Source organism: Sinocyclocheilus grahami, unplaced genomic scaffold, assembly GCF_001515645.1.
Source record: "Sinocyclocheilus grahami isolate Dianchi unplaced genomic scaffold, SAMN03320097.WGS_v1.1 scaffold1027.1, whole genome shotgun sequence".
NCBI lineage: Eukaryota > Metazoa > Chordata > Actinopteri > Cypriniformes > Cyprinidae > Sinocyclocheilus > Sinocyclocheilus grahami.
In genome coordinates this window covers 1-22,185 of record NW_015506206.1, presented here as the reverse complement: position 1 = coordinate 22,185, position 22,185 = coordinate 1, and the positions used below count along the sequence as shown (strand labels likewise).

General features: G+C 38.3%; 2 protein-coding genes across 2 annotated transcripts in view; both read right to left on the bottom strand.

The window, feature by feature from the left end:
- The window catches only part of LOC107565779 (fatty acid synthase-like), a 29,591-nt gene extending 13,713 nt beyond the window's left edge, over positions 1-15,878 (bottom strand). Inside the window, exons 1-12 of the mRNA XM_016251054.1 lie at positions 15,644-15,878; positions 7,442-7,591; positions 6,974-7,126; positions 5,952-6,125; positions 5,446-5,646; positions 4,414-4,536; positions 3,763-3,878; positions 3,143-3,277; positions 2,544-3,006; positions 962-1,149; positions 300-489; positions 28-122 (exon numbers count right to left, since the gene is read on the bottom strand). Of these exons, the coding sequence (XP_016106540.1) occupies positions 28-122; positions 300-489; positions 962-1,149; positions 2,544-3,006; positions 3,143-3,277; positions 3,763-3,878; positions 4,414-4,536; positions 5,446-5,646; positions 5,952-6,125; positions 6,974-7,126; positions 7,442-7,568 (1,965 nt within the window). The 5' untranslated portion in view covers positions 7,569-7,591; positions 15,644-15,878. The remainder of the gene's footprint in view (positions 1-27; positions 123-299; positions 490-961; positions 1,150-2,543; positions 3,007-3,142; positions 3,278-3,762; positions 3,879-4,413; positions 4,537-5,445; positions 5,647-5,951; positions 6,126-6,973; positions 7,127-7,441; positions 7,592-15,643) is intronic.
- Positions 15,879-17,070: 1,192 nt separating this feature from the next.
- On the bottom strand, positions 17,071-22,079 carry LOC107565792 (coiled-coil domain-containing protein 57-like). Its single transcript, XM_016251069.1, has 5 exons — positions 21,841-22,079; positions 21,006-21,151; positions 20,607-20,735; positions 19,848-20,031; positions 17,071-17,475 (listed from the first exon to the last, which is right to left on the bottom strand). Exons 1-5 carry the CDS (start codon positions 22,055-22,057, stop codon positions 17,285-17,287), a joined length of 867 nt encoding a protein of 288 aa, XP_016106555.1. The 5' UTR covers positions 22,058-22,079; the 3' UTR covers positions 17,071-17,284.
- Between the last annotated feature and the right edge of the window lie 106 nt (positions 22,080-22,185).

The following is a 22,185-nucleotide window of genomic DNA, read 5'->3' as shown; positions in this document are numbered from 1 at the left end:
GGGTGTTATTTCTTAGTGGGTATATACCTGAGGGCCTGAGATGGTCACTGTATTCTCAGCATTGTGACAAGCAGGAACGACACCCTGTGGACACTGAGCTTTGCATTCTTCCCACGTTAGGCCTGATGGGGAGATAATGGGAGGGTTGGTAAAAGGAACCATTGGTAAGCTTGCTAAAAAAAACAAAATGTATAGCATACATTGCTAAACAAAAAAAACTAGGCAAATCCCCCATGGAGGGACACTTTGCGCCCGATTAATGAAGCAAAGCCTGTGAAGGCATCTGCTGCCACACTAACCCACTGCAGCCATGCCCCCCGGGGGCAGGTTGGCCTCTTTAATACAGCGTCCTCTCCAGTAAGCAGCCAGAATGGCCTCGCTGTGGCTCAGAGAGCCATCGCCGTAACCACACGCTAGCTCTCCTACAGAGTGGCCCACGATCCCATCAGGCTGAAGACCCATCTTCTGCAACATGTCAATCTGGGCGACCTGGAAATTTGACAGGAATGCATTCAGGTAGGTGAAAGATAGTCAGGCATGAAAATTGTGAGACTACAACTAGCAAGTCTACTAGGTTTGATATGAACGATATCATAAAATGATCAATTCTTTTGTCTCATAACTGATTGTGACGTGACAAGTTTGAATATGCAAGAGTGCCAGTTCCACAGGAAAGAGCTGTTTGTTTGAGCAGAAAGAAAGCCATACAGGTTTGAAAATGCGGGTTGAGTAAATAATGACGGAATTGTCATTTTTGGATCTCTTTATGAGACAGTCTTGCAGACGGAGCGACTGTTGAAATCATGACTGATTGTGCCACTGTATTGCAACATTTGGCAGGCCTATATCAGTTCCAAAGTTGTCAGGGGTCATTTTTTCATTGAGAAATACTGCTGATGTCAATCCTGTTCCAGTCACACTGGCACTGTACTTGGCATCTCTAGAGCTGGGGGAGACTGACCTGGATGGCTGCAAGACCAACAAATGCGTGGACAGTGTCTTCAAAAGTGCTCTCATCAGCATCCATGAGCAAGCGAGACACACACAACCCAGTGTCCTTCAGAGCCACGTCCGAACGCTGGATCGACTCCCGGAACTCAGGCAGCTGCATCAGGCTACGGCCCATTCCAGCCCACTGTGTGCCCATACCTGTCAGGAGATAGAAATACAAATCCAGCCAATGTGATCATGTGTAGAGAGACTTTCCATTATGGTGACTGACTCGCTTTGAATCACAACCTTAAAAGGGTTATATAAATCGCACATTTTACTGTATTATTTATTTCAACAAAAATATTTAAAAACAAACATTAAGTATCAACACTGTTAATAATAAGTATTTTAGAATGATTTCTGAAGGATCATGTGACACTGAAGACTACTAAAAAATTCTCAGTTAAAATGTATTACAATAGAAACTGGTTACTGTAAATTATAATATTTCACAATATTATTTTACAGTATTTTTGATCAAATAAATGCAGCCTTGATCATGATTATATAGTATGTAACACTAGATAATTTTTCTCAATAAATGACAAATAAAACAGTCTTGTCTCATTTGTTAGATTGGGTTCTCCGTTTACTTTTAGGACTTGTGCGAAAATCTGATGATGTTTTGGGTCATACTTATGCAGAAATATAGAAAATTCTAAAGGTTCACAAACTTTCAAGCAACACTGTATACATACACTATTTAAAAAATATATATTATTATAACAATTTTATTAGTTGAGATTTAGTTTATTTATTACAATTGCCCATTACCTTAAACTGTTTATTTTTGGCTGCTGAAATGTCCTTTCTGCATGTAAAATACGCAAAATTGTACTAAAAAATTCTCAGTTAAAATGTATTACAATAGAAACTGGTTACTGTAAATTATAATATTTCACAATATTATTTTACAGTATTTTTGATCAAATAAATGCAGCCTTGATCATGATTATATAGTATGTAACACTAGATAATTTTTCTCAATAAATGACAAATAAAACAGTCTTGTCTCATTTGTTAGATTGGGTTCTCCGTTTACTTTTAGGACTTGTGCGAAAATCTGATGATGTTTTGGGTCATACTTATGCAGAAATATAGAAAATTCTAAAGGTTCACAAACTTTCAAGCAACACTGTATACATACACTATTTAAAAAATATATATTATTATAAAAATTTAATTAGTTGAGATTTAGTTTATTTATTACAATTGCCCATTACCTTAAACTGTTTATTTTTGGCTGCTGAAATGTCCTTTCTGCATGTAAAATACGCAAAATTTTACTTTTATTGTTAGTTCTTTTTATGTTTAGGATTAATGGTATCTAATTGTACCAGCTTTCTTGTTTTTATCTCACCATGACAACATCAGAAAATTGCTTTTGCAGCTTGGTTCCAATAAAAGCTCTTTTTGAATGGTACAGGAAGTTTCTATAAGTTACAGTATGTATTCTGTAGTACATCAAGCTGCTTTAATATAAAATGTTGAAGGAAATAAGATTTCACCAATTTAAAAGTTTACCATAAAAAATATAAATGCCCCCTCACCTGAGCAAATGTACCAGAGGGGTCTGGGTGTGGGCTGGGCTTGTTGAACTTCTGTAAGCTCTCCCTGTGCTCCAATCAGTGCATAGCCCCTGTACGGCATGCCTGCCGTTGGAACTCCAGACACATCATTCAGAAGAGACAGGTAGCTTGGGTTATCTTTATGCTGCTGGGCATTGTTGAGAAGGGAAGTGACTGCCTCCTCAGTGCGACCGGAGGCCTGCAGAAGTCTGGGGACTGAAGGTTGTGCAGCCTGAGCCAGTGATTTTGAACCATGTGGACGCAGGATAACATGGACATTTGAGCCTCCGAAGCCAAATGAGTTGATGCCCACGATGCCCCCGCGGACAGGTATGGGCTCCGACACCACGTGCACCCGGCCGTCCGTCAGAGCAGGAATGTCAGGGTTTGGATCATGGAAATGGATGTTGGGAGCCCAGACGCCATGTTCCAGAGACAAAACCACCTGATCACATGCAACACGAGTTACTTGATTTACTTCACATTTAAGACGAGGGATTCAGCATACAGATTTTTAAAGAAACAGCTGATTAAGCTAAAGCTAACTAAAGCAGGAAGACTTGTTCAAAAAGTTTACATACCTTGGCAAGAGCCGCCAATCCAGATGCAGGCTCTGGGTGTCCCATGTTAGATTTGGTTGAGCCAATCAGAAGAGGATCCCTTTGTGACTGACAGAATACACTCACAATGCCATTCACTTCCTGAGGATCCCCAACCTGTAAAAGCAGAGTTATTTTCAATATACACAACCACAAGCTAAAATTTCTATTGCTCAATAACTGTATTTACATACACAAGGATATTATACATATTTCAAGTTATCTTTAATTTTTTATATTAACAAACATGAAATTGTATGTACTTTTTTTAATCACCATTTCCTGCTATACATACATATATATTTTTTAATTATTTTTTTTTTTTAAGTTTAGGACTAATAGTATTTAACACCTGCTTTTCATTTTTATTTTTTTTTGTATTATTGTTAAGTTAAATTTTTTTAATTAATTAATATTTTTATCTATGTACTTGCTTTTTTAAACTTATTTATTGGAATATAGACCTTAATCGGAAAATGGTGTGCATGTAAACATGGCCAGTGTGAATCAGGCACATATCGAACTGTTCCCATTCTTATTTTCAAAGCAAATCTCTTCTTAAGGTATGCACTATGCATGCGTGTATTTTCATAGTGACTGACCTTAGTACCAGTGCCGTGGGCCTCGATGTACTCCACCTGCTCAGGTGTTATGTTGGCATCCTGGTAAAGGGAACGGACCAGGCGCTGCTGCATCTCACCTGATGGGAATGTCACCCCTGAGGAAAGAGGAGACATACCACATTCCAAAATATGAATGGAATGCACACGTGAGCTACAGCATGGATTCTTCTGTCCTCAATGTAGCAGCACATGATGCACAACAGGAACTAGAGGGGTCTGATTTCAAATACCCTGAGCCCTCACGCTCAGCCAAATGTCATGTTTGAAAACACTGGTGTGTAAAGTGTGGCAGGAGGCACTGGGGGAAAGGATGGATTCTTCTGTCCTCAATGTAGCAGCACATGATGCACAACAGGAACTAGAGGGGTCTGATGTCAGACGTACGTCAGAGATTTCAAATACCCTGAGCCCTCACGCTCAGCCAAATGTCATGTTTGAAAACACTGGTGTGTAAAGTGTGGCAGGAGGCACTGGGGGAAAGGCTACGACATCTACGACACATGTAGTGCCAGCTTTTATAGTAATGCCAGGCTTCCAGAGCAAGTAAGAAGGTATTAACTGAGCTGATTTCACTCATGCTAGAGGATTTGAGGCAGATTTGATGTCTGTGGGAAGGAAGGATGAGTTTACCTTGCTCTTTGTAGCCATCTGTGTTATTGCCAGCATTGAGAACTGTGGAGTAGATTCTCTTGGCCATTGACTTCTTTGTCAAGAGTACTGCAACAGCAGCCTCTGAGCGACAATAGCCATTTCCTAGAGGGTTAAACAAAAAAATTGGTATCAAAAAGACTCAATTTTTTAACAGCAGCGCAAATTAGAAATATACTCACAAATCTTTTTAGGTTTACTTTGGGCAGTACACACATTTTTACAATTTTATGGAATGCTACTTTTGCCAAAATGTGCAATATTTAGCAAAACATATCATCAGGTATTACCGGTATATAAAAGAAATGCAATGTGAAACTCACATGAAAATTAGAGGTAACTAAAATTAAAGTCATTAAAATATATATAAATAAAATAATGTAAAAAAAAAAAAAAAAAGTTATTTCAGTTCAGTTACATTCATTAATTCAATTCAGTTTAACTTGAAGTACTGAAATAATTACAACTAAAATAAAAACTACACTAAAATGACAACAATACAACAAAATTACTAAAACTAAAATAGAAAAATAAAAACAAATTCAAAATATTAGTCTCATAATAGTAAGGCAATAATACTAAAATAACACTGGCTCAACTTGACTATTGATTTCCATTTTGACAAATTGAACAGAAAAATGATCAGCTGCCATTTTTAACATCTCTTTCCAGACTCACTATTTTGTTGGGACTACAAGAGTAGAGACATATTTAAACGAAATTGGATTAAAAAAAAAACAAAAAAAAACACGCTAACTAACTAACCATTTTTATCTCTAATATCATAAGTGACCAGAAAATTGCTAAATTAACCTTGCAATTAGCATACTTCTGCTGAAAACATTTATTGTTGCATAAAGCATGATACTATTTTTGTCATGCATTATTCAGTATGAACACTTAGAAGACTATATTCTTATAACTGGTATGCAATGATTGATGCTTATAGAACCAGATTCCTTTAATAGCTTCCTGAGAATGCTTTAAACGTTACAGTGACATACGTAATCTCACCTGAGGCATCAAATGACTTGCATGCTCCTTCAGGACTGAGCATGCCCAGTTTCATGAACTGCACTGAGGTGTTGGGCTTGAGCAGCAAGTTGACTCCGCCCACAAGTGCTGCATCACATTGGCCATGGCGAATAGCATTGAAGGCGTTCTCCAGAGCCAGCAGACTAGAGGAGCACGCTGTGTCAATGGCTGTACTGGGACCTGAAAGTTCGTTGTACATCAAACACAACGGTTAATGGCTGACCATATTAACAATTCTTGCATAAAATGATTTAAGTAATCCATCTCAACTGGTTGTCTCAGTCTAACGTGATAGAGTGAGTCAAGTTACACCAGTGACAGACGTGACTGTGTAGTGAGCCACTTATTCAAATCACATCAGACGACATCACACCATACAGAAAAAATGACGATAGTCTTTCAAAACAAAGGTTCGGATAACTCAATTCTGTCCTACAATGTGCGTGAGCATTGAGTAGGTAATTAAACTTGTAATGTTTGCATACCATTGAAATCAAAGAAATAAGACAAGCGGTTGGCAAACATGGCCCGCTGGCATCCTGTCATGCTGTATCCCAGCAGCTCCTCTGGGTCTTTACTGAAGGCCTCTCCTGCCTCGGAGCCACTTACTCCAATGTAGACGCCAGTTTTGCTGCCACGCATGGACACTGGGTTAATGCCTAACAGGAAAAATTTATGTTTTATATTCACATATTCAGTGAACACTGAAAAATAATACATTACACATACAATACATTACAACTAGGTTCAAAAATACACTATAACTGCTCTACATAGAGATTTGGCATCACTTTGGCCGTTTAGAAATGTTTATAAAACTTAAATATTTAAATGCACCATATATACTAATAATCATTTTTTAAATGTTTTTGAAAGAAGTTTTGTATGCTCACCAAGGCTGCATTTATTGATCAAAAACATTTGTGACTTGTGAAATATTTACAATTTAAAATAACTTTCTAATTTATAATTTTCAGCAGCCATTACTCCAGTTTTTTTGTCACATGATCCTTCAGAAAACGGTATAATATGCTCATGTTCATTTGGTCCTCAAGAAAAGTTTATTTTTATTATCAATGTTAAAATGGTTGAAAACAATTGTGCTGCTTAATATTTTTGCGGAAACCTTGCCACATTTTTCAGGATTCTTTGATGAATAGAAAGTTCAAAAGTACAGCATGATATAAATATTTTGTAACATTAGAAATGTCTTTGTCACCTCAATGCATCTTTGCTGAATAAAAAAAATAAACTTGCTGACCCCAAAAAATATAAAATAAATATTTAAAATAAAATAAAGTGTGGCATGTAATGTCACAGGTCATCAACCATATTTCATATACCCATATAGCAGCACACTCCAGAAAATAACATTTACATTTATTCATTTAGCAGATGCTTTTATCCAAAGTGACATATAATTTCATTCAGGCTATACATTTTTCAAGGGCATTAGCTGCCACAAAACACCTTATTAATATTATCTAAGAGGGCAGCTGATACTAACCTCCATCGACGATGGCCTCGTACGATATCTCTAGCATAAGCCTCAGCTGTGGGTCCATGGTGTGTGCCTGTTTGGGATGCACACCAAAGAAGGCTGCATCAAATCTATCGATTTCTTTTAGTTTTCCATTTCTCTGGGGAAGGCCATACAGACCTAGAATTAAAAAAAAGGGGGAAAAAGGAATCAAAAGCGCTCTCTACTCATCGCCCTAAGCCTGCTTGTGCTTTAGCACATGAATGAGAGTATTAGCTTGGTGCCAACAGAGAGAAGAGAGACCGGCCCTTCATAAGACCCAAAGCCAGACGGACAAGGAAAAGCACAGAACAGCAGCCAGGTAGGTAAGGAGACCAGCAGTTGAAAGACACTACAAACCCCAAGGTGGTCTTAAGAAAAGCATGATGATAAAAAAAATCATGTTAATTAAGTCTAAATGTTATTTAAAATGAAGACATTCAGATATTAGCATACCTGGTTTCCACCGCCTGTCATCTTCTGTGACCATATCCACTCCATTGAAAAGGTTCAGCCAAAATTCTTCCAAATTGTTAGACTCAGGAAGGCGACCTGAAATTCCAGCTATAACAATATCCTCCATGTCTGGTTAGATTTTCTTTGATTCTAAGGGGGGAAAAAAAGAAAAAAAAAGCACGGTCAGTCTGTGAACAGAAAACCTTTTAAAAACAGAGGGATTCTGTCTGCTTGATCTACATTGGCATTATCAAGAACTGTGTGAATGCGAGCGTGTCATTCATTTTAAATCAGCGGTCTGTGAGTTGGGGTCACCGAGTTGGTGCAAACTGCAAAACTGGGGATAGGTGGGAGAGTGTGCCCGGGGTGGGGGGGGGGGGGGGGGGGGGCGGGGGGGGGGGGGGGGGGGGGGGGGGGGGGGGAGTTCAATTGTAAATGATCTGGAGAAATACATAACTTTAAAACTGTGAAGTGTGAAATTTCTGTCTATCAAACAGAATTGCAAAAATAATGACTTTCAAACACTCTCCGGTCTACTGTTGTTTGTCAAACTCACACCATTGGTTGAGGCCGGGGGGGGGGGGGGGGGGGTGGGGGGGGGGTGGCCTGGAAAGCTGGACACTTTTGTTCCCCGTTTCAGGGTCAGAGCACTCAAAGCGGCAGCACGGATGGGATTCCGGTTCATTCAATGCAATCAAGAAGCGGTGACAAGTACAAAGTGTCCCTCTGTTCCACTTTCCTCGAAACTCAAAAGGAGGGTTCATTTTCATTTGGTGGACCACAGAAACTTCATTAAATATGCCAAGAGAGAAATCAAATCATCTGACTGTACCGCATGCAATGTAGCAATGCCATCTGCTATATTTTTACCATCTTTACAAAGAATGCACAATAACCAAAAATGAACCTCAACAAGTCAGAAAAAAAAAGAAAAAAAAAAAAGTACTATTTCATTTGTACAGAATAATTTACAGAAGAAAATTATGCAGATATTCAGTTCAGCAGTCGCAACGTAAATTTATTTTTTGTAAATATGTGAAAAGCACGTAAAACAATAATAAACATGCATTATATAACAGCTATTCAGCTAGTCATAACAACCTTTCACAGCATGACCAAGTTGTAAATTATATTAGTGCCCAGTAGCTATAAAACTAGGACAGATCATTTTGCAGAAATTATGCATCATAAATCAAAAAACTTAATTACAAAACAAAAAAGAAAATCAGAGGAGAAGCCTTTATTAAAGGGGTGGTTCACTGGGTTTTTTCTAGGCTTGATTGTGTTTATGGGGTGCAGTCTAACATGTGTTAATGCTTCGTTTCATAATTTACCTTTATTCCACACCTCTCTGTCCCTTCTCTGAGAAACGGGCTGATAATTTCCTTATTTTATGAAGCCCCTTCCTCAGAAATAGGCGATGGGCTCTGATTGGTAAGCTAGCCCAGTGTGTTGTGATTGGCTAAACATGTGCCTCAGCGGCATGTGCTCCGGTTGTATTGTAAACAACTGCATGTTAATATCAGTTTGAGCCCAATTGAGAAGCAAAGGATATTATTGAAGAGGATCTTGCAGAACCTATGCAAGCACGGCTTTTAATGGTAGGCCTGTTTTTGTCGTCTCATACTTTTAGATACGCTGTTATTTGTAAATGCTACTGCTTATGTTAGCTTTTAATATAAATTTTTATCCTGATTAAAGCTTTAATACAGTACGGCAACTGCACGCATGCGCGTCCATGTTTAACGCTTCTCATAGCTATGTGAAAATAAGTGTATAATTGTAACAGTTCATTGTTGGAGGTGATGCGAATGAGAATAAGAGAGAGAGAGAGAGAGAGAGAGAGAGAGAGAGAGAGAGCAGGTTGACGCGAGGAACAGTATTGAGAGCCGCTGCTTTTGAACATTGATTTTGAAAATTGGGAATCCATTAGAATCGTTAGAAGACAGAATCACGAATCATATGAATAGATTTTTACATGCACCTCTAGTTTTCTCTTCCTCTTCTCTAAAGCAGCGCAGCATGGCCTCGCCCCCTTTGCTGCCTTTTCCCGAGGGCAGGGTTTATCTGGGTTTGTGATGTCACGAACCCGGGTAGTAACTTCTTGTAGTCCCTACCAGCTGTTTTTGTAGGCATTAAACTGCCAGAATTTGAAAAGACGATATCTCCGTTTGCACTGAACTTTCAGCTTTGTAACTTTGCAGATATTGTTTATGCTCAAACAGCAACATTACACACTAACTAACGTTAAAAAAAAGTGAAATCGCAATGAATCACCCCTTTAATACTTTACATCTTTTTATCATTTGTTTTTGACATTGAAGAAATTTTAAAGAAATTCTGGTTCTTGTTTTATTAGGGAAAACATATGATTCACTCACAAATCTGTTGTCTTAATGTGCAAAGGACAGCAAGAGCTTAATTTAATTTAAATTTCAGGCCGTTTCGCACACAGAGCTATCACGTAAGTATGTTGTAAGGTCTACTATATATTTAAATATTTTGTGATTAAACAGTAGTAAGTGATGTCAAAGCTCTTTAAAATAACCTGACAGGGTGACAAGCCATTGAGAGCAGGTTCAATATGAATCAGTTGTTGTTATAGTTAGTTATAATTAGAGATTATATTTAGCTATACACTGAACAAAACACTTTTGTTTTTGCCCCCATTTTTCATGAGCTGAACTCAAAGATCTAAGACTTTTTCCATGTACACAAAAGGCCTATTTCTCTCAAATATTGTTCACAAATCTGTCTAAATCTGTGTTAGTGGACGACGAGCATGCAGATGTGGGTGAGTGGTTTGCTGATGTCAACGTTGTGGATCGAGTGGCCCATGGTGGCGGTGGGGTTATGGTATGGGCAGGCGTATGTTATTGATAACGAACACAGGTGCATTTTATTGATGGCATTTTGAATGCACAGAGATACCGTGACGAGATCCTGAGGCCCATTGTTGTGCCATTCATCCACGACCATCACCTCACGTTGCAAGGATCTGTACACAATTCCTGGAAGCTGAAATGTGTTGCACTGAGTGACGCAAATGGGGGTCACACCAGATACCGACTGGTTTTCGGACCCCCCAATACAGTAAAACTGCACATTTTAGAGTGGCCTTTTATTGTGGCCAGCCTAAGGCACACCTGTGCAATAATCATGCTGTCTAATCAGCATCTTGATATGTCACACCTGTGAGGTGGATGGATTATCTCGGCAAAGGAGAAGTGCTCACTAACACAGATTTAGACAGATTTGTGAACAATATTTGAGAGAAATAGGCCTTTTGAGTACATAGAAAAAGTCTTAGATCTTTGAGTTCAGCTCATGAAAAATGAGGGCAAAAACAAAAGTGTTGTGTTTATAATTTTGTTCAGTGTAATTAGAGAAAAACAATACTTTTCAAATTGCATAAACAGAATTAGCAAAAGTGGACAGGTAAGTCCGAGAGGAGGAATTAGCGCTCTTTGTTGCCATAGTGACAACTGGAAGGAGTCTTTGCGGCACAGGTGCTCACAGGTGTCTGTGAACGACATGCATGCATGTGAGTCATCTAAAAGTACTTTTTAATGCAAAAGTACAATACATACAAGTTAAAAAGCAGTCAATGAACTGAACACAACATAAAGTAGACAGAACTACTAGCACCACAACACAGCTATGTAGATTTGAGTGTAAACCAGGCTACACTATCCTGGTTAGGATTTCAGTAGTACTAGGAGTAAATTACTATTCTGATTGCTTAACATTTAACCACAAATACAACAACATTATGCTTGGCAGAAGCAGATGGAGAAAATAAACGGATTTCTGAATCGACTGTAATCTACCTGACCCAGATCCGAGGCAGTGATGTAGCTGACCGCTCGCCTCGCTACAAGCTCCCATGGTGCAGTGCTGTCATTAGCTGATGACAGTATTAGTCGTAAAGTCCTTAAAACAGTGGTTCCCAACCCTGGTCCTTGAGGCACCCCAACACTGCACGTTTTGCATGTCTCCTTTCTCTGACACTACAGTTTCAGGTCTCGGAGTCTCTACTAATGAGATGATGACCTGAATCAGGTGTGTTTGATTAAGGAGGCCTTAGACCATAAATACATACAATGAATTTGCAAAAATTCTTTGATGGACAGATGAAGATCATTTCTGCCTACTGGGTTTTACGAAATAAGAAAGACAACAAGTAATGGGTTTTTAACCTGAACAATACAGTCAAATGAACATAAGGGTTCATTAAAAAGGAAGGAAAAACTAGATGATTAGGCTGCATGTTTAATCCTGACAAGCCAAGGTTGATGTAAACAGAGTCCTGTTATAGAAACTAGACTATGGATAGCCTGACAAATCTGCCCTTTAAGCATCTCCAATTTGACTGCTCTCAGTGATATAGACTGATTACACGCCAAAACTCAAGGAGTTGTGTGACAAATTCCGCATGGACTCTACAATTCGCCCTGATACTTTTCCACGTCTCAACATATTACATTCTTGTTAGGTTTAATATCTATTCTCACTTTTTTTTGTTGTTTATGGAAAGAAAGATTCAAGGCATAATGCTATTTCTCTTAGGCAAAGATGAAACCTAGTATAATCACACCGAAATAGCGCGAGATGCTGTCATCCTGTGCTGAATTTGCAGCCACCAGCTAAACGTTTACTCACATTTGGTCAAGAGTGTGCTGGTTACGTTTACTCACAAGCGTGCAGCATTCTTCGGTTGAAATTAGTGATTGAAAGTTTGTCTCATTTACGCGAATCGATTCTTTCGAACAGGTTTTCCAAAACAGCGATTCTGTGATTCTTTTACGTCATGACGTAATTACGTCATCACGCGGTCCCAACGTCTTTATCCCATGCACTAACATTACAAACTCAATTCATTTACATATCTTAGTTTTTAAAAACGTTTTGCTTGTTTGAATAAAATGCTATATGCAGTGTATTTTTTCTGCTGCCCGGCTATTCAAATATATTTTGCCTCATCATTAAAATCCTCGATTCACTCTAAATGCTTTTGACTCTCGGTTCAGAGTCGGTGATTCACTGAAAAGAGCCGACTCACAATAACGATTCGTTTCGTTAGTAATATTATTGTTTTTCACTGCGTGTTATAGAAAACTGTCACGATGTTGCATGGCTGAAACTCTACCTTTACTACGCCAGTTTGCATCTGGAAAAACTACAGATCCAGAACTGACACGATTAATAATATATGCTCTCTTACCTGGACTCTGACACTACAGTTTCAGGTCTCGGAGTCTCTACTAATGAGATGATGACCTGAATCAGGTGTGTTTGATTAAGGAGACATGTAAAATGTGCAGTGTTGGGGTGCCTCAAGGACCAGGGTTGGGAACCACTGCCTTAAAACATCAGCCACACTCTAGCCTTAGACCAGGGGTAGGCAAGTTCGGTCCTAGAGAGCCGCAGTCCTGCAGAGTTCAGCTCCAACCCTGAAAACAAAACTCACCTGCCTATAGCCTTAGTAATCCTGCAGATATTGATTAGCTTGTTCAGGAAAGGTGTGTTTGATTAGAGTTGTTGCTGAACTCTGCAGGACTCCGCTCTCTAGGACCGAACTTGCCTACCCCTGCCTTAGACCATAAATACATACAATGAATTTGCAAAAATTCTTTGATGGACAGATGAAGATCATTTCTGCCTACTGGGTTTTACGAAATAAGAAAGACAACAAGTAATGGGTTTTTAACCTGAACAATACAGTCAAATGAACATAAGGGTTCATTAAAAAGGAAGGAAAAACTAGATGATTAGGCTGCATGTTTAATCCTGACAAGCCAAGGTTGATGTAAACAGAGTCCTGTTATAGAAACTAGACTATGGATAGCCTGACAAATCTGCCCTTTAAGCATCTCCAATTTGACTGCTCTCAGTGATATAGACTGATTACACGCCAAAACTCAAGGAGTTGTGTGACAAATTCCGCATGGACTCTACAATTCGCCCTGATACTTTTCCACGTCTCAACATATTACATTCTTGTTAGGTTTAATATCTATTCTCACTTTTTTTTGTTGTTTATGGAAAGAAAGATTCAAGGCATAATGCTATTTCTCTTAGGCAAAGATGAAACCTAGTATAATCACACCGAAATAGCGCGAGATGCTGTCATCCTGTGCTGAATTTGCAGCCACCAGCTAAACGTTTACTCACATTTGGTCAAGAGTGTGCTGGTTACGTTTACTCACAAGCGTGCAGCATTCTTCGGTTGAAATTAGTGATTGAAAGTTTGTCTCATTTACGCGAATCGATTCTTTCGAACAGGTTTTCCAAAACAGCGATTCTGTGATTCTTTTACGTCATGACGTAATTACGTCATCACGCGGTCCCAACGTCTTTATCCCATGCACTAACATTACAAACTCAATTCATTTACATATCTTAGTTTTAAAAAACGTTTTGCTTGTTTGAATAAAATGCTATATGCAGTGTATTTTTTCTGCTGCCCGGCTATTAAAATATATTTTGCCTCATCATTAAAATCCTCGATTCACTCTAAATGCTTTTGACTCTCGGTTCAGAGTCGGTGATTCACTGAAAAGAGCCGACTCACAATAACGATTCATTTCGTTAGTAATATTATTGTTTTTCACTGCGTGTTATAGAAAACTGTCACGATGTTGCATGCCTGAAACTCTACCTTTACTACGCTGCACGTTTTGCATGTCTCCTTTCTCTGACACTACAGTTTCAGGTCTCGGAGTCTCTACTAATGAGATGATGACCTGAATCAGGTGTGTTTGATTAAGGAGACATGTAAAATGTGCAGTGTTGGGGTGCCTCAAGGACCAGGGTTGGGAACCACTGCCTTAAAACATCAGCCACACTCTAGCCTTAGACCAGGGGTAGGCAAGTTCGGTCCTAGAGAGCCGCAGTCCTGCAGAGTTCAGCTCCAACCCTGAAAACAAAACTCACCTGCCTATAGCCTTAGTAATCCTGCAGATATTGATTAGCTTGTTCAGGAAAGGTGTGTTTGATTAGAGTTGTTGCTGAACTCTGCAGGACTCCGCTCTCTAGGACCGAACTTGCCTACCCCTGCCTTAGACCATAAATACATACAATGAATTTGCAAAAATTCTTTGATGGACAGATGAAGATCATTTCTGCCTACTGGGTTTTACGAAATAAGAAAGACAACAAGTAATGGGTTTTTAACCTGAACAATACAGTCAAATGAACATAAGGGTTCATTAAAAAGGAAGGAAAAACTAGATGATTAGGCTGCATGTTTAATCCTGACAAGCCAAGGTTGATGTAAACAGAGTCCTGTTATAGAAACTAGACTATGGATAGCCTGACAAATCTGCCCTTTAAGCATCTCCAATTTGACTGCTCTCAGTGATATAGACTGATTACACGCCAAAACTCAAGGAGTTGTGTGACAAATTCCGCATGGACTCTACAATTCGCCCTGATACTTTTCCACGTCTCAACATATTACATTCTTGTTAGGTTTAATATCTATTCTCACTTTTTTTTGTTGTTTATGGAAAGAAAGATTCAAGGCATAATGCTATTTCTCTTAGGCAAAGATGAAACCTAGTATAATCACACCGAAATAGCGCGAGATGCTGTCATCCTGTGCTGAATTTGCAGCCACCAGCTAAACGTTTACTCACATTTGGTCAAGAGTGTGCTGGTTACGTTTACTCACAAGCGTGCAGCATTCTTCGGTTGAAATTAGTGATTGAAAGTTTGTCTCATTTACGCGAATCGATTCTTTCGAACAGGTTTTCCAAAACAGCGATTCTGTGATTCTTTTACGTCATGACGTAATTACGTCATCACGCGGTCCCAACGTCTTTATCCCATGCACTAACATTACAAACTCAATTCATTTACATATCTTAGTTTTTAAAAACGTTTTGCTTGTTTGAATAAAATGCTATATGCAGTGTATTTTTTCTGCTGCCCGGCTATTCAAATATATTTTGCCTCATCATTAAAATCCTCGATTCACTCTAAATGCTTTTGACTCTCGGTTCAGAGTCGGTGATTCACTGAAAAGAGCCGACTCACAATAACGATTCATTTCGTTAGTAATATTATTGTTTTTCACTGCGTGTTATAGAAAACTGTCACGATGTTGCATGCCTGAAACTCTACCTTTACTACGCCAGTTTGCATCTGGAAAAACTACAGATCCAGAACTGACACGATTAATAATATATGCTCTCTTACCTGGATGTGGGTACAGTTTAACGCTGTGATTCTTTGGGATAGAGTCGACTTCTATATTCCTCTTAATCTTTGTCGGCTCCCGGTACAGAATGGAGAGTTTCGTGATCCCCCCTTTAGCCAAGTCCTAGAAATTACTCTGGCCTTCTGAGTCCCTGTGTCTGTTTCATTTAAATGTCTGACATCCTCGGTGGCCACGCCACATGGGCTGACAGTTTGGCTCTGAGGTGCAGTCCAATGAGAGAGGAGGCTGGCCTGTAGACGCAGCCAGTGATGGGCTGATTTCCTAGCGTCAAAAAAGACTGGGTTACTAAAGTTCATCCCGGCACAGCAGCACAGATTTCAGCTTTTACGGGTCTGAACCAGCAAGTTCAAGTTCAAGGCGACTCGTTAGTAATATTATTGTTTTTCACTGCGTGTTATAGAAAACTGTCACGATGTTGCATGCCTGAAACTCTACCTTTACTACGCCAGTTTGCATCTGGAAAAACTACAGATCCAGAACTGACACGATTAATAATATATGCTCTCTTACCTGGATGTGGGTACAGTTTAACGCTGTGATTCTTTGGGATAGAGTCGACTTCTATATTCCTCTTAATCTTTGTCGGCTCCCGGTACAGAATGGAGAGTTTCGTGATCCCCCCTTTAGCCAAGTCCTAGAAATTACTCTGGCCTTCTGAGTCCCTGTGTCTGTTTCATTTAAATGTCTGACATCCTCGGTGGCCACGCCACATGGGCTGACAGTTTGGCTCTGAGGTGCAGTCCAATGAGAGAGGAGGCTGGGCTGTAGACGCAGCCAGTGATGGGCTGATTTCCTACCGCCGCAAAGAGAGAAAAGCGTCAAAAAGACTGGGTTACTAAAGTTCATCCCGGCATGATCACATGCACAGCAGCACAGATTTCAGCTTTTACGGGTCTGAGCCAGCAAGTTCAAGTTCAAGGCGGGTCGAGGGTCGAGGGTCGAGTGTCTGCGGTTTGCAAACAATCCGAAATTGGGTAAATTTAGCATGCAACACTAGATTGATATTGAAACACAGCACCGATATTTTATCTGTCATAATTGTTCTGTATGGATAAACTGTCATTAGAAATGGCATCGAGTATGAATAATTATTTGATATAATTATTTCTTTAATTATAGCTTGTTTAACTATACAATTTCCTACAAAGGGTTTTCAAACATTTTCAATCAATTTCACGAATCTAGGGTTTGTAGTGTTTCCTAAAGAATCCTTAATGAAATAGATTTCTTAATGTTTCTGCGTTTTATGATTTTTTTTTAAGTCACTCCATATGGCTTCTTGCATGTTGGTAACACTACGCTGACAATATTTTGCTGGACAAAACGTTCTCCAAAATATTTTAAAACAAAATTGCTTCACTGATTTTTGATTTCTTTAAGCATCATACCAAACAATATGGCTGGATCTTGATTCCCCCCCCCCCCTTATCATCATAGATGCTGCTTCTTACTATTAAAAGACTCACTTGCCTATTGGTCAAATTATGCAATAATTTATTCAAACATTTACAAAAGGTACAAATATAAAAAAAAATTGCATGATGCAAAATGAACAAATAATAATGAGGCACTTCAAATGAGACAGTTCTTTAAATGGAGTGGCCCAAAATGATTTTTTTTCAGTCTTTGATGTTGTAATTCCGAATCTTGCTCTTATTTCCAGCAGGACGTGTCTTTTTAGCAGATGCAAATGTTGTCTGATTTGGTTTCTTCTTTTCCTGGAGTGATGCTTTTGTGCCCTCCACACTGACCGGTGCAGCGGGAGGCTGATTAATATCGGAGTGTCCTCGGTTTGCTGTAGCCACTCTACCTGAGAGCACAATATGATAAGGGGTTAAATCCTTAATTTTACAGTTGTAAATCCCATGTAATGTTGTGGCTGCAGTACTGGTAATGAAAAATTAGCTGGTTTGATCCCTGAAGCCAGTCATGATTGTGACCTTGAGAAAAGCACTTGAAAGAAGAGTGCTTCAGTAAAAAAAATGGGAAAATGACATCACTTTGTCCAGATCTATTTAGTTATTAAAAATAAATGTATAATAAAAATAATTCAAATAAATGACTAGATAAACATTTTTATATAATGACTTAATTCAGAAACTTAGATTTCCTAAATGTCTTTGATATTTTTGGTAGTGCTTAAAGTAAAAAACGGTGTAAGATTGTAAAAACAAAAACTAAGAATATTTTGACCTTAAGAAAACGCAAGTAAAAAAAAAAAATAATAATAATATATATATATATATATATAAAATATACATGCATACATACATAGTCAGAATTGTTGGTACCCTTGGTAAATATGATCAAAGAAGGCTGTGAAAATAAATCTGCATTCTTAATCCTTTTGATTTTTTTTTAAATCACAAAAATCTAACCTTTCATTGGAGAATAAGAATTTAAAATGGGGGGAAATATCATTATGAAATAAATGTTTTTTTCTCAAATACACGTTGGACACAATTACTGGTACCCCTAGAGTAAAATATATCTGAAATATATTCCCATTCATATTCACAATTTTGAGCACACCAGGGAAATTATGAACATGAAATTATCCAGCCATGGCTTCCCGTTTCACAGAAATATAAATAGGAGGGAAAACAAATTCCAAATTAATCATCCATCACAATGAGAAAAACCAAGGAATATATTTCTGATGTGCAGTAAAAGATAATTGAGCTTCACAAATTAGAATGTGACTTTAAGCAAAGAGCTAGAGCAGTGAAAATCCCCATTTCCACCATCAGGGCAATAATTAAGAATTTCCAATCAACAGAAAATGTTATGAATCTGCTTGGAAGAGGACGTTTGTCTATATCGTCCTAATGCAGGTGAGGAGGAGAGTTTGAGTGGTTAAAGACTCTTCAAGGATCACAGCTGGAGAATTGCAGAAAAAGGTTGAGTTTCAGGGTCAGAAAACCTTAAGAAAGATTATCAAACAGCACCTACATCACCACACGTTGTTTGGGAGGGTTTCAAGAAGAAAGAAAAAAAATCAATCAAGAAAAGAAAATGCTCTCATCCAAAAACAATCCCCAGCATATTCTGTTGTCAGACACGACTGGAACTTCAAACGGGACTGGCTTCTATGGTCAGATGTAACTAAAAAATTTGCTTTTTAGCAGCAAACACTCAAGATGGGTTTCGTACACACAGGGATAAAAAGTACCCCATGTGTACAATGAAATATACTGCTGTATTTTTAATGTTGTGGGCCTATATTTCTGCTGGAGGTCCTGGACATCTTGTTTAGACACATGGCATCTTTGATTCTATCAAATACCAACAGATAAAAAATCAAAAAGTGACTGACTCTGTTAGAAATCTTATAATGGGCCATGTTTGTTTCTTCCAACCGGACAATAATCAAAAAAACAACACAAAAATGGGTCACTGGGCACAAAACCAAGCTTCTGCTATGGCCATTCCAGTCCTCTGACCTGCACCTTATAGAAAATGAGTGTGGTGAACTGAAGAGGAGAAGCACCATCATGGAGCTGGGAATCTGGAGTGATTCTGGATGAAGGAATGGTCTCTGATCTCTTGTCAGGTATTCTCTAACCTCATCAGGCATTATAGGAGAAAACTCCTATACTATTTTAGCAAATGGAGGTTTGAAAAAGTATTGAATAAAAGTGTACCGTTAATTGTGCCCAATGTGTATTAGAGAAAAACATTTCAAAATTATATTCCCCCCCCCCCCATTTTAAATTCTTATTCTCCAATGAAAGGTTAGATTTTTGTGATTTTTTAAAGATCTATGCCAGTATAAGATAATGTAAGATGAGGTCTGACTGGTTACAAAAATCCATTTATGGTCTAATCAGCATTATGACCATAGATTGGGCAACTTTCATTTGGCCTCAAGTCCAATCATGCTGCTCTGTCGTGATTCCCCCAGTTCTCAAAGATATTCTGATCTAATCTGATCTTTTGCCTGGACAAATCAAATGATGAAATTACACGCACAGAAGAACGTGTTCAGCATGGCGAAACAGTCAATAAATGAAATTCAGTTTACTAATGAGAGGAGAACTACAAAAGAAGTTGCTTGATTATGTTTTTAGCTTACTAACTTGTATTTTGTTGCAGTTAAATGTCTCATTCTGGGAACATAGCAGGTGAAGTAAAATACTTATGTTTAAATATAAATGGTCTGAAGATTGAACACCTGCTCACCTTTGTCCTCACTGTCACTTGTAGAAAACACAGAGGAACTCAAACCTTGATCTAACATCTTCCACACATTCTGTAGGGAATCATCAGCGCCTATGGGTGACAACAGAAAGTGCGATGACCCAGGCAGTGGTACCGGAGCTTCAGATTGGTTCTGCGGAGGAGTGTTTTCTTTACTGCCCACAGACTTGAGGAAGGAACAGAGAAAATGAACTCAAACACTGAAACAACAACAACAACAGACTCACACTGATTACAACCAATAAAATTACATAGACTACTGTTCAAAAATTCGGGGTCAACTAGATTTATTAAAGTATCTTATGCTCACCAAGGCTGCATATATTTAATCAAAAATACAGTGGAAACTGTAATATTGTGAAATATTATTACAATTTAAAATAACAGTTTCCTATTTTAATATATTTTAAAATTCATTCCTGTTATAGCAAGGGTAAATTTTCAGCAGCCATTACTGCAGCCTTCAGTGTCATGATTCTCCAGAAATCATTCAAATATGCTGATTTGGTGCTCAAAAAACCTTACATACTATTATCAACGTTGAAAACAGTTGTGCCGTTTAATATTTTGGTGGAAACTTTGAAACAGACATTTATGTAACATTATAAATCTCAATTTTCACCAAATTAATGCATCCTTGCCAAATAAAAGTATTTTTAAAAAAATGTAACAGTAGTGTATGTGTAAAATATGTTATAATATATAAAATATATTTATGGGGTGGTGAAGATGTCATAGTACCTGGACTCTGATTGGAGGCTCCCATGGGTTGGCAGTTCTACGTTTGTCCGAACTCTCACTCTCAGAGAATTGGGGACGGACTATAATCGCCATTTTCTTATTCTGATCTCTTTGTGCATATTGTAGCTCCTAGAGTGAGAATCAAAACTAATGTATTTAAATTTCATGCTTGTGTGATTATTATCAACCATGTATTTTCATACATCTGACAAAGGAGTGATCGCTAACTTTTGCCACACTCCAGTGACCTTGACAAAGAATAACATTGCATAAAAGCTGTCTAAATCTTCACATCAGTACATATACAGAGGCCAAACTGATTAATATGATGAAATATATTCTCTGTATCAATATAGAGAGCACGCTTTGATTGAACAACGTCTCTCACGCAGACGTCACCTGAGTGGTTAGCTGGTACTGTAACTGTTCCAGGGTAGATAAGCGGCTCTTTGGCTGCACGCCATGCTCGGACTGAGAGGGTTCTTTTTCCACCAGACTGTGCTCTGGATCATTTGGTTTGAGAGTGATCTTTGAGTGTCGTGGACCTAAGAAAAAAAATGTTATTCATAAATTGCTAGCATATTTCACTATTAAAAACACATTGAATTAAACATGAAATTAAGCAGAAAAACTGAAATAGTATTTTCTTGTAAAACATGCTTGAATAATTTTGTTTTATTTACAACTTATTTAAAAGCTTTAGAGGGCAATTTCACATAAAGGTGATTGTTTGCATCCCTGATGTCCATTTTAGACAATTTCCATAACGTAAATGTCAATTTTGTCTGTAAATCATAGATCATATCAAACTGAGGATGTAGCAAGTAAAAATATTTGGATGTGTTTATATTCAGCAATGATTTGCCAGTGAATGACTTCTCACTGAGTAGAATAACCGATATGAATCAAGACAAAACACACAAAGCATGGAGAATTTCTGGGACAAATAAGCATTGGAATCTATTGAGAATCAAACTAAGGTTTCTTTAATCTCTTAGTAAAAACATGGATCAGCCCATTGTGATGGGGCACCAGCATAACAACGAGTGATGAATTATGGTTGTTATCCCCATGTGCCCTTTCACAAAATAACAGAAGAGAGTTCTTTATTTCCCTCCTGAGCCAGAGATAATTCCTTATATAGTTCAAAACATTTGGAAATCTAATATTGTTCATTCATTCTAGATGAATATACTACTGAAACCAATGATTACGCTTCAAAAGCGACACCAACCCTCCAGTCCTGCTTCTATCAGCTGCGCCCGGAGCCTGTTGCCCATTTCAATGAGTTGCTGTTTGTCCTGACTGAGGCTGGAGATCAAGCGTGCAGCCTGTTTGAGCTTTGACTGAAGAGTAGCAACATCACCCACGGTGCCTGCTCTGGCTGAACTCTGCAGCAGCAGCAGTTGCTGTCTCATGGACAAGTTCTCCTCCTGAAGCTGCTTTACCATCTCACTCTTGAATACCAGACATACATTCTCGTTTATGCAACCATAAAACATACTTCTGATAAAATACAATTCATGTCAGTAACACATCATATAATCACAAGAATGACACATAATACACCTTATTAACT

Excerpts from the sequence above, each read along its gene's own strand:
- LOC107565792 (XM_016251069.1), bottom strand. The coding sequence starts at position 22,057 with ATGGTAAAGCAGCTTCAGGAGGAGAACTTGTCCATGAGACAGCAACTG. Across the intron at positions 20,032-20,606 it reads AGCCTCCAATCAGAGTCCAG|TCTGTGGGCAGTAAAGAAAA; the intron begins GTACTATGACAT and ends TCCTTCCTCAAG. Across the intron at positions 17,476-19,847 it reads AAGTGACAGTGAGGACAAAG|GTAGAGTGGCTACAGCAAAC; the intron begins GTGAGCAGGTGT and ends TTGTGCTCTCAG.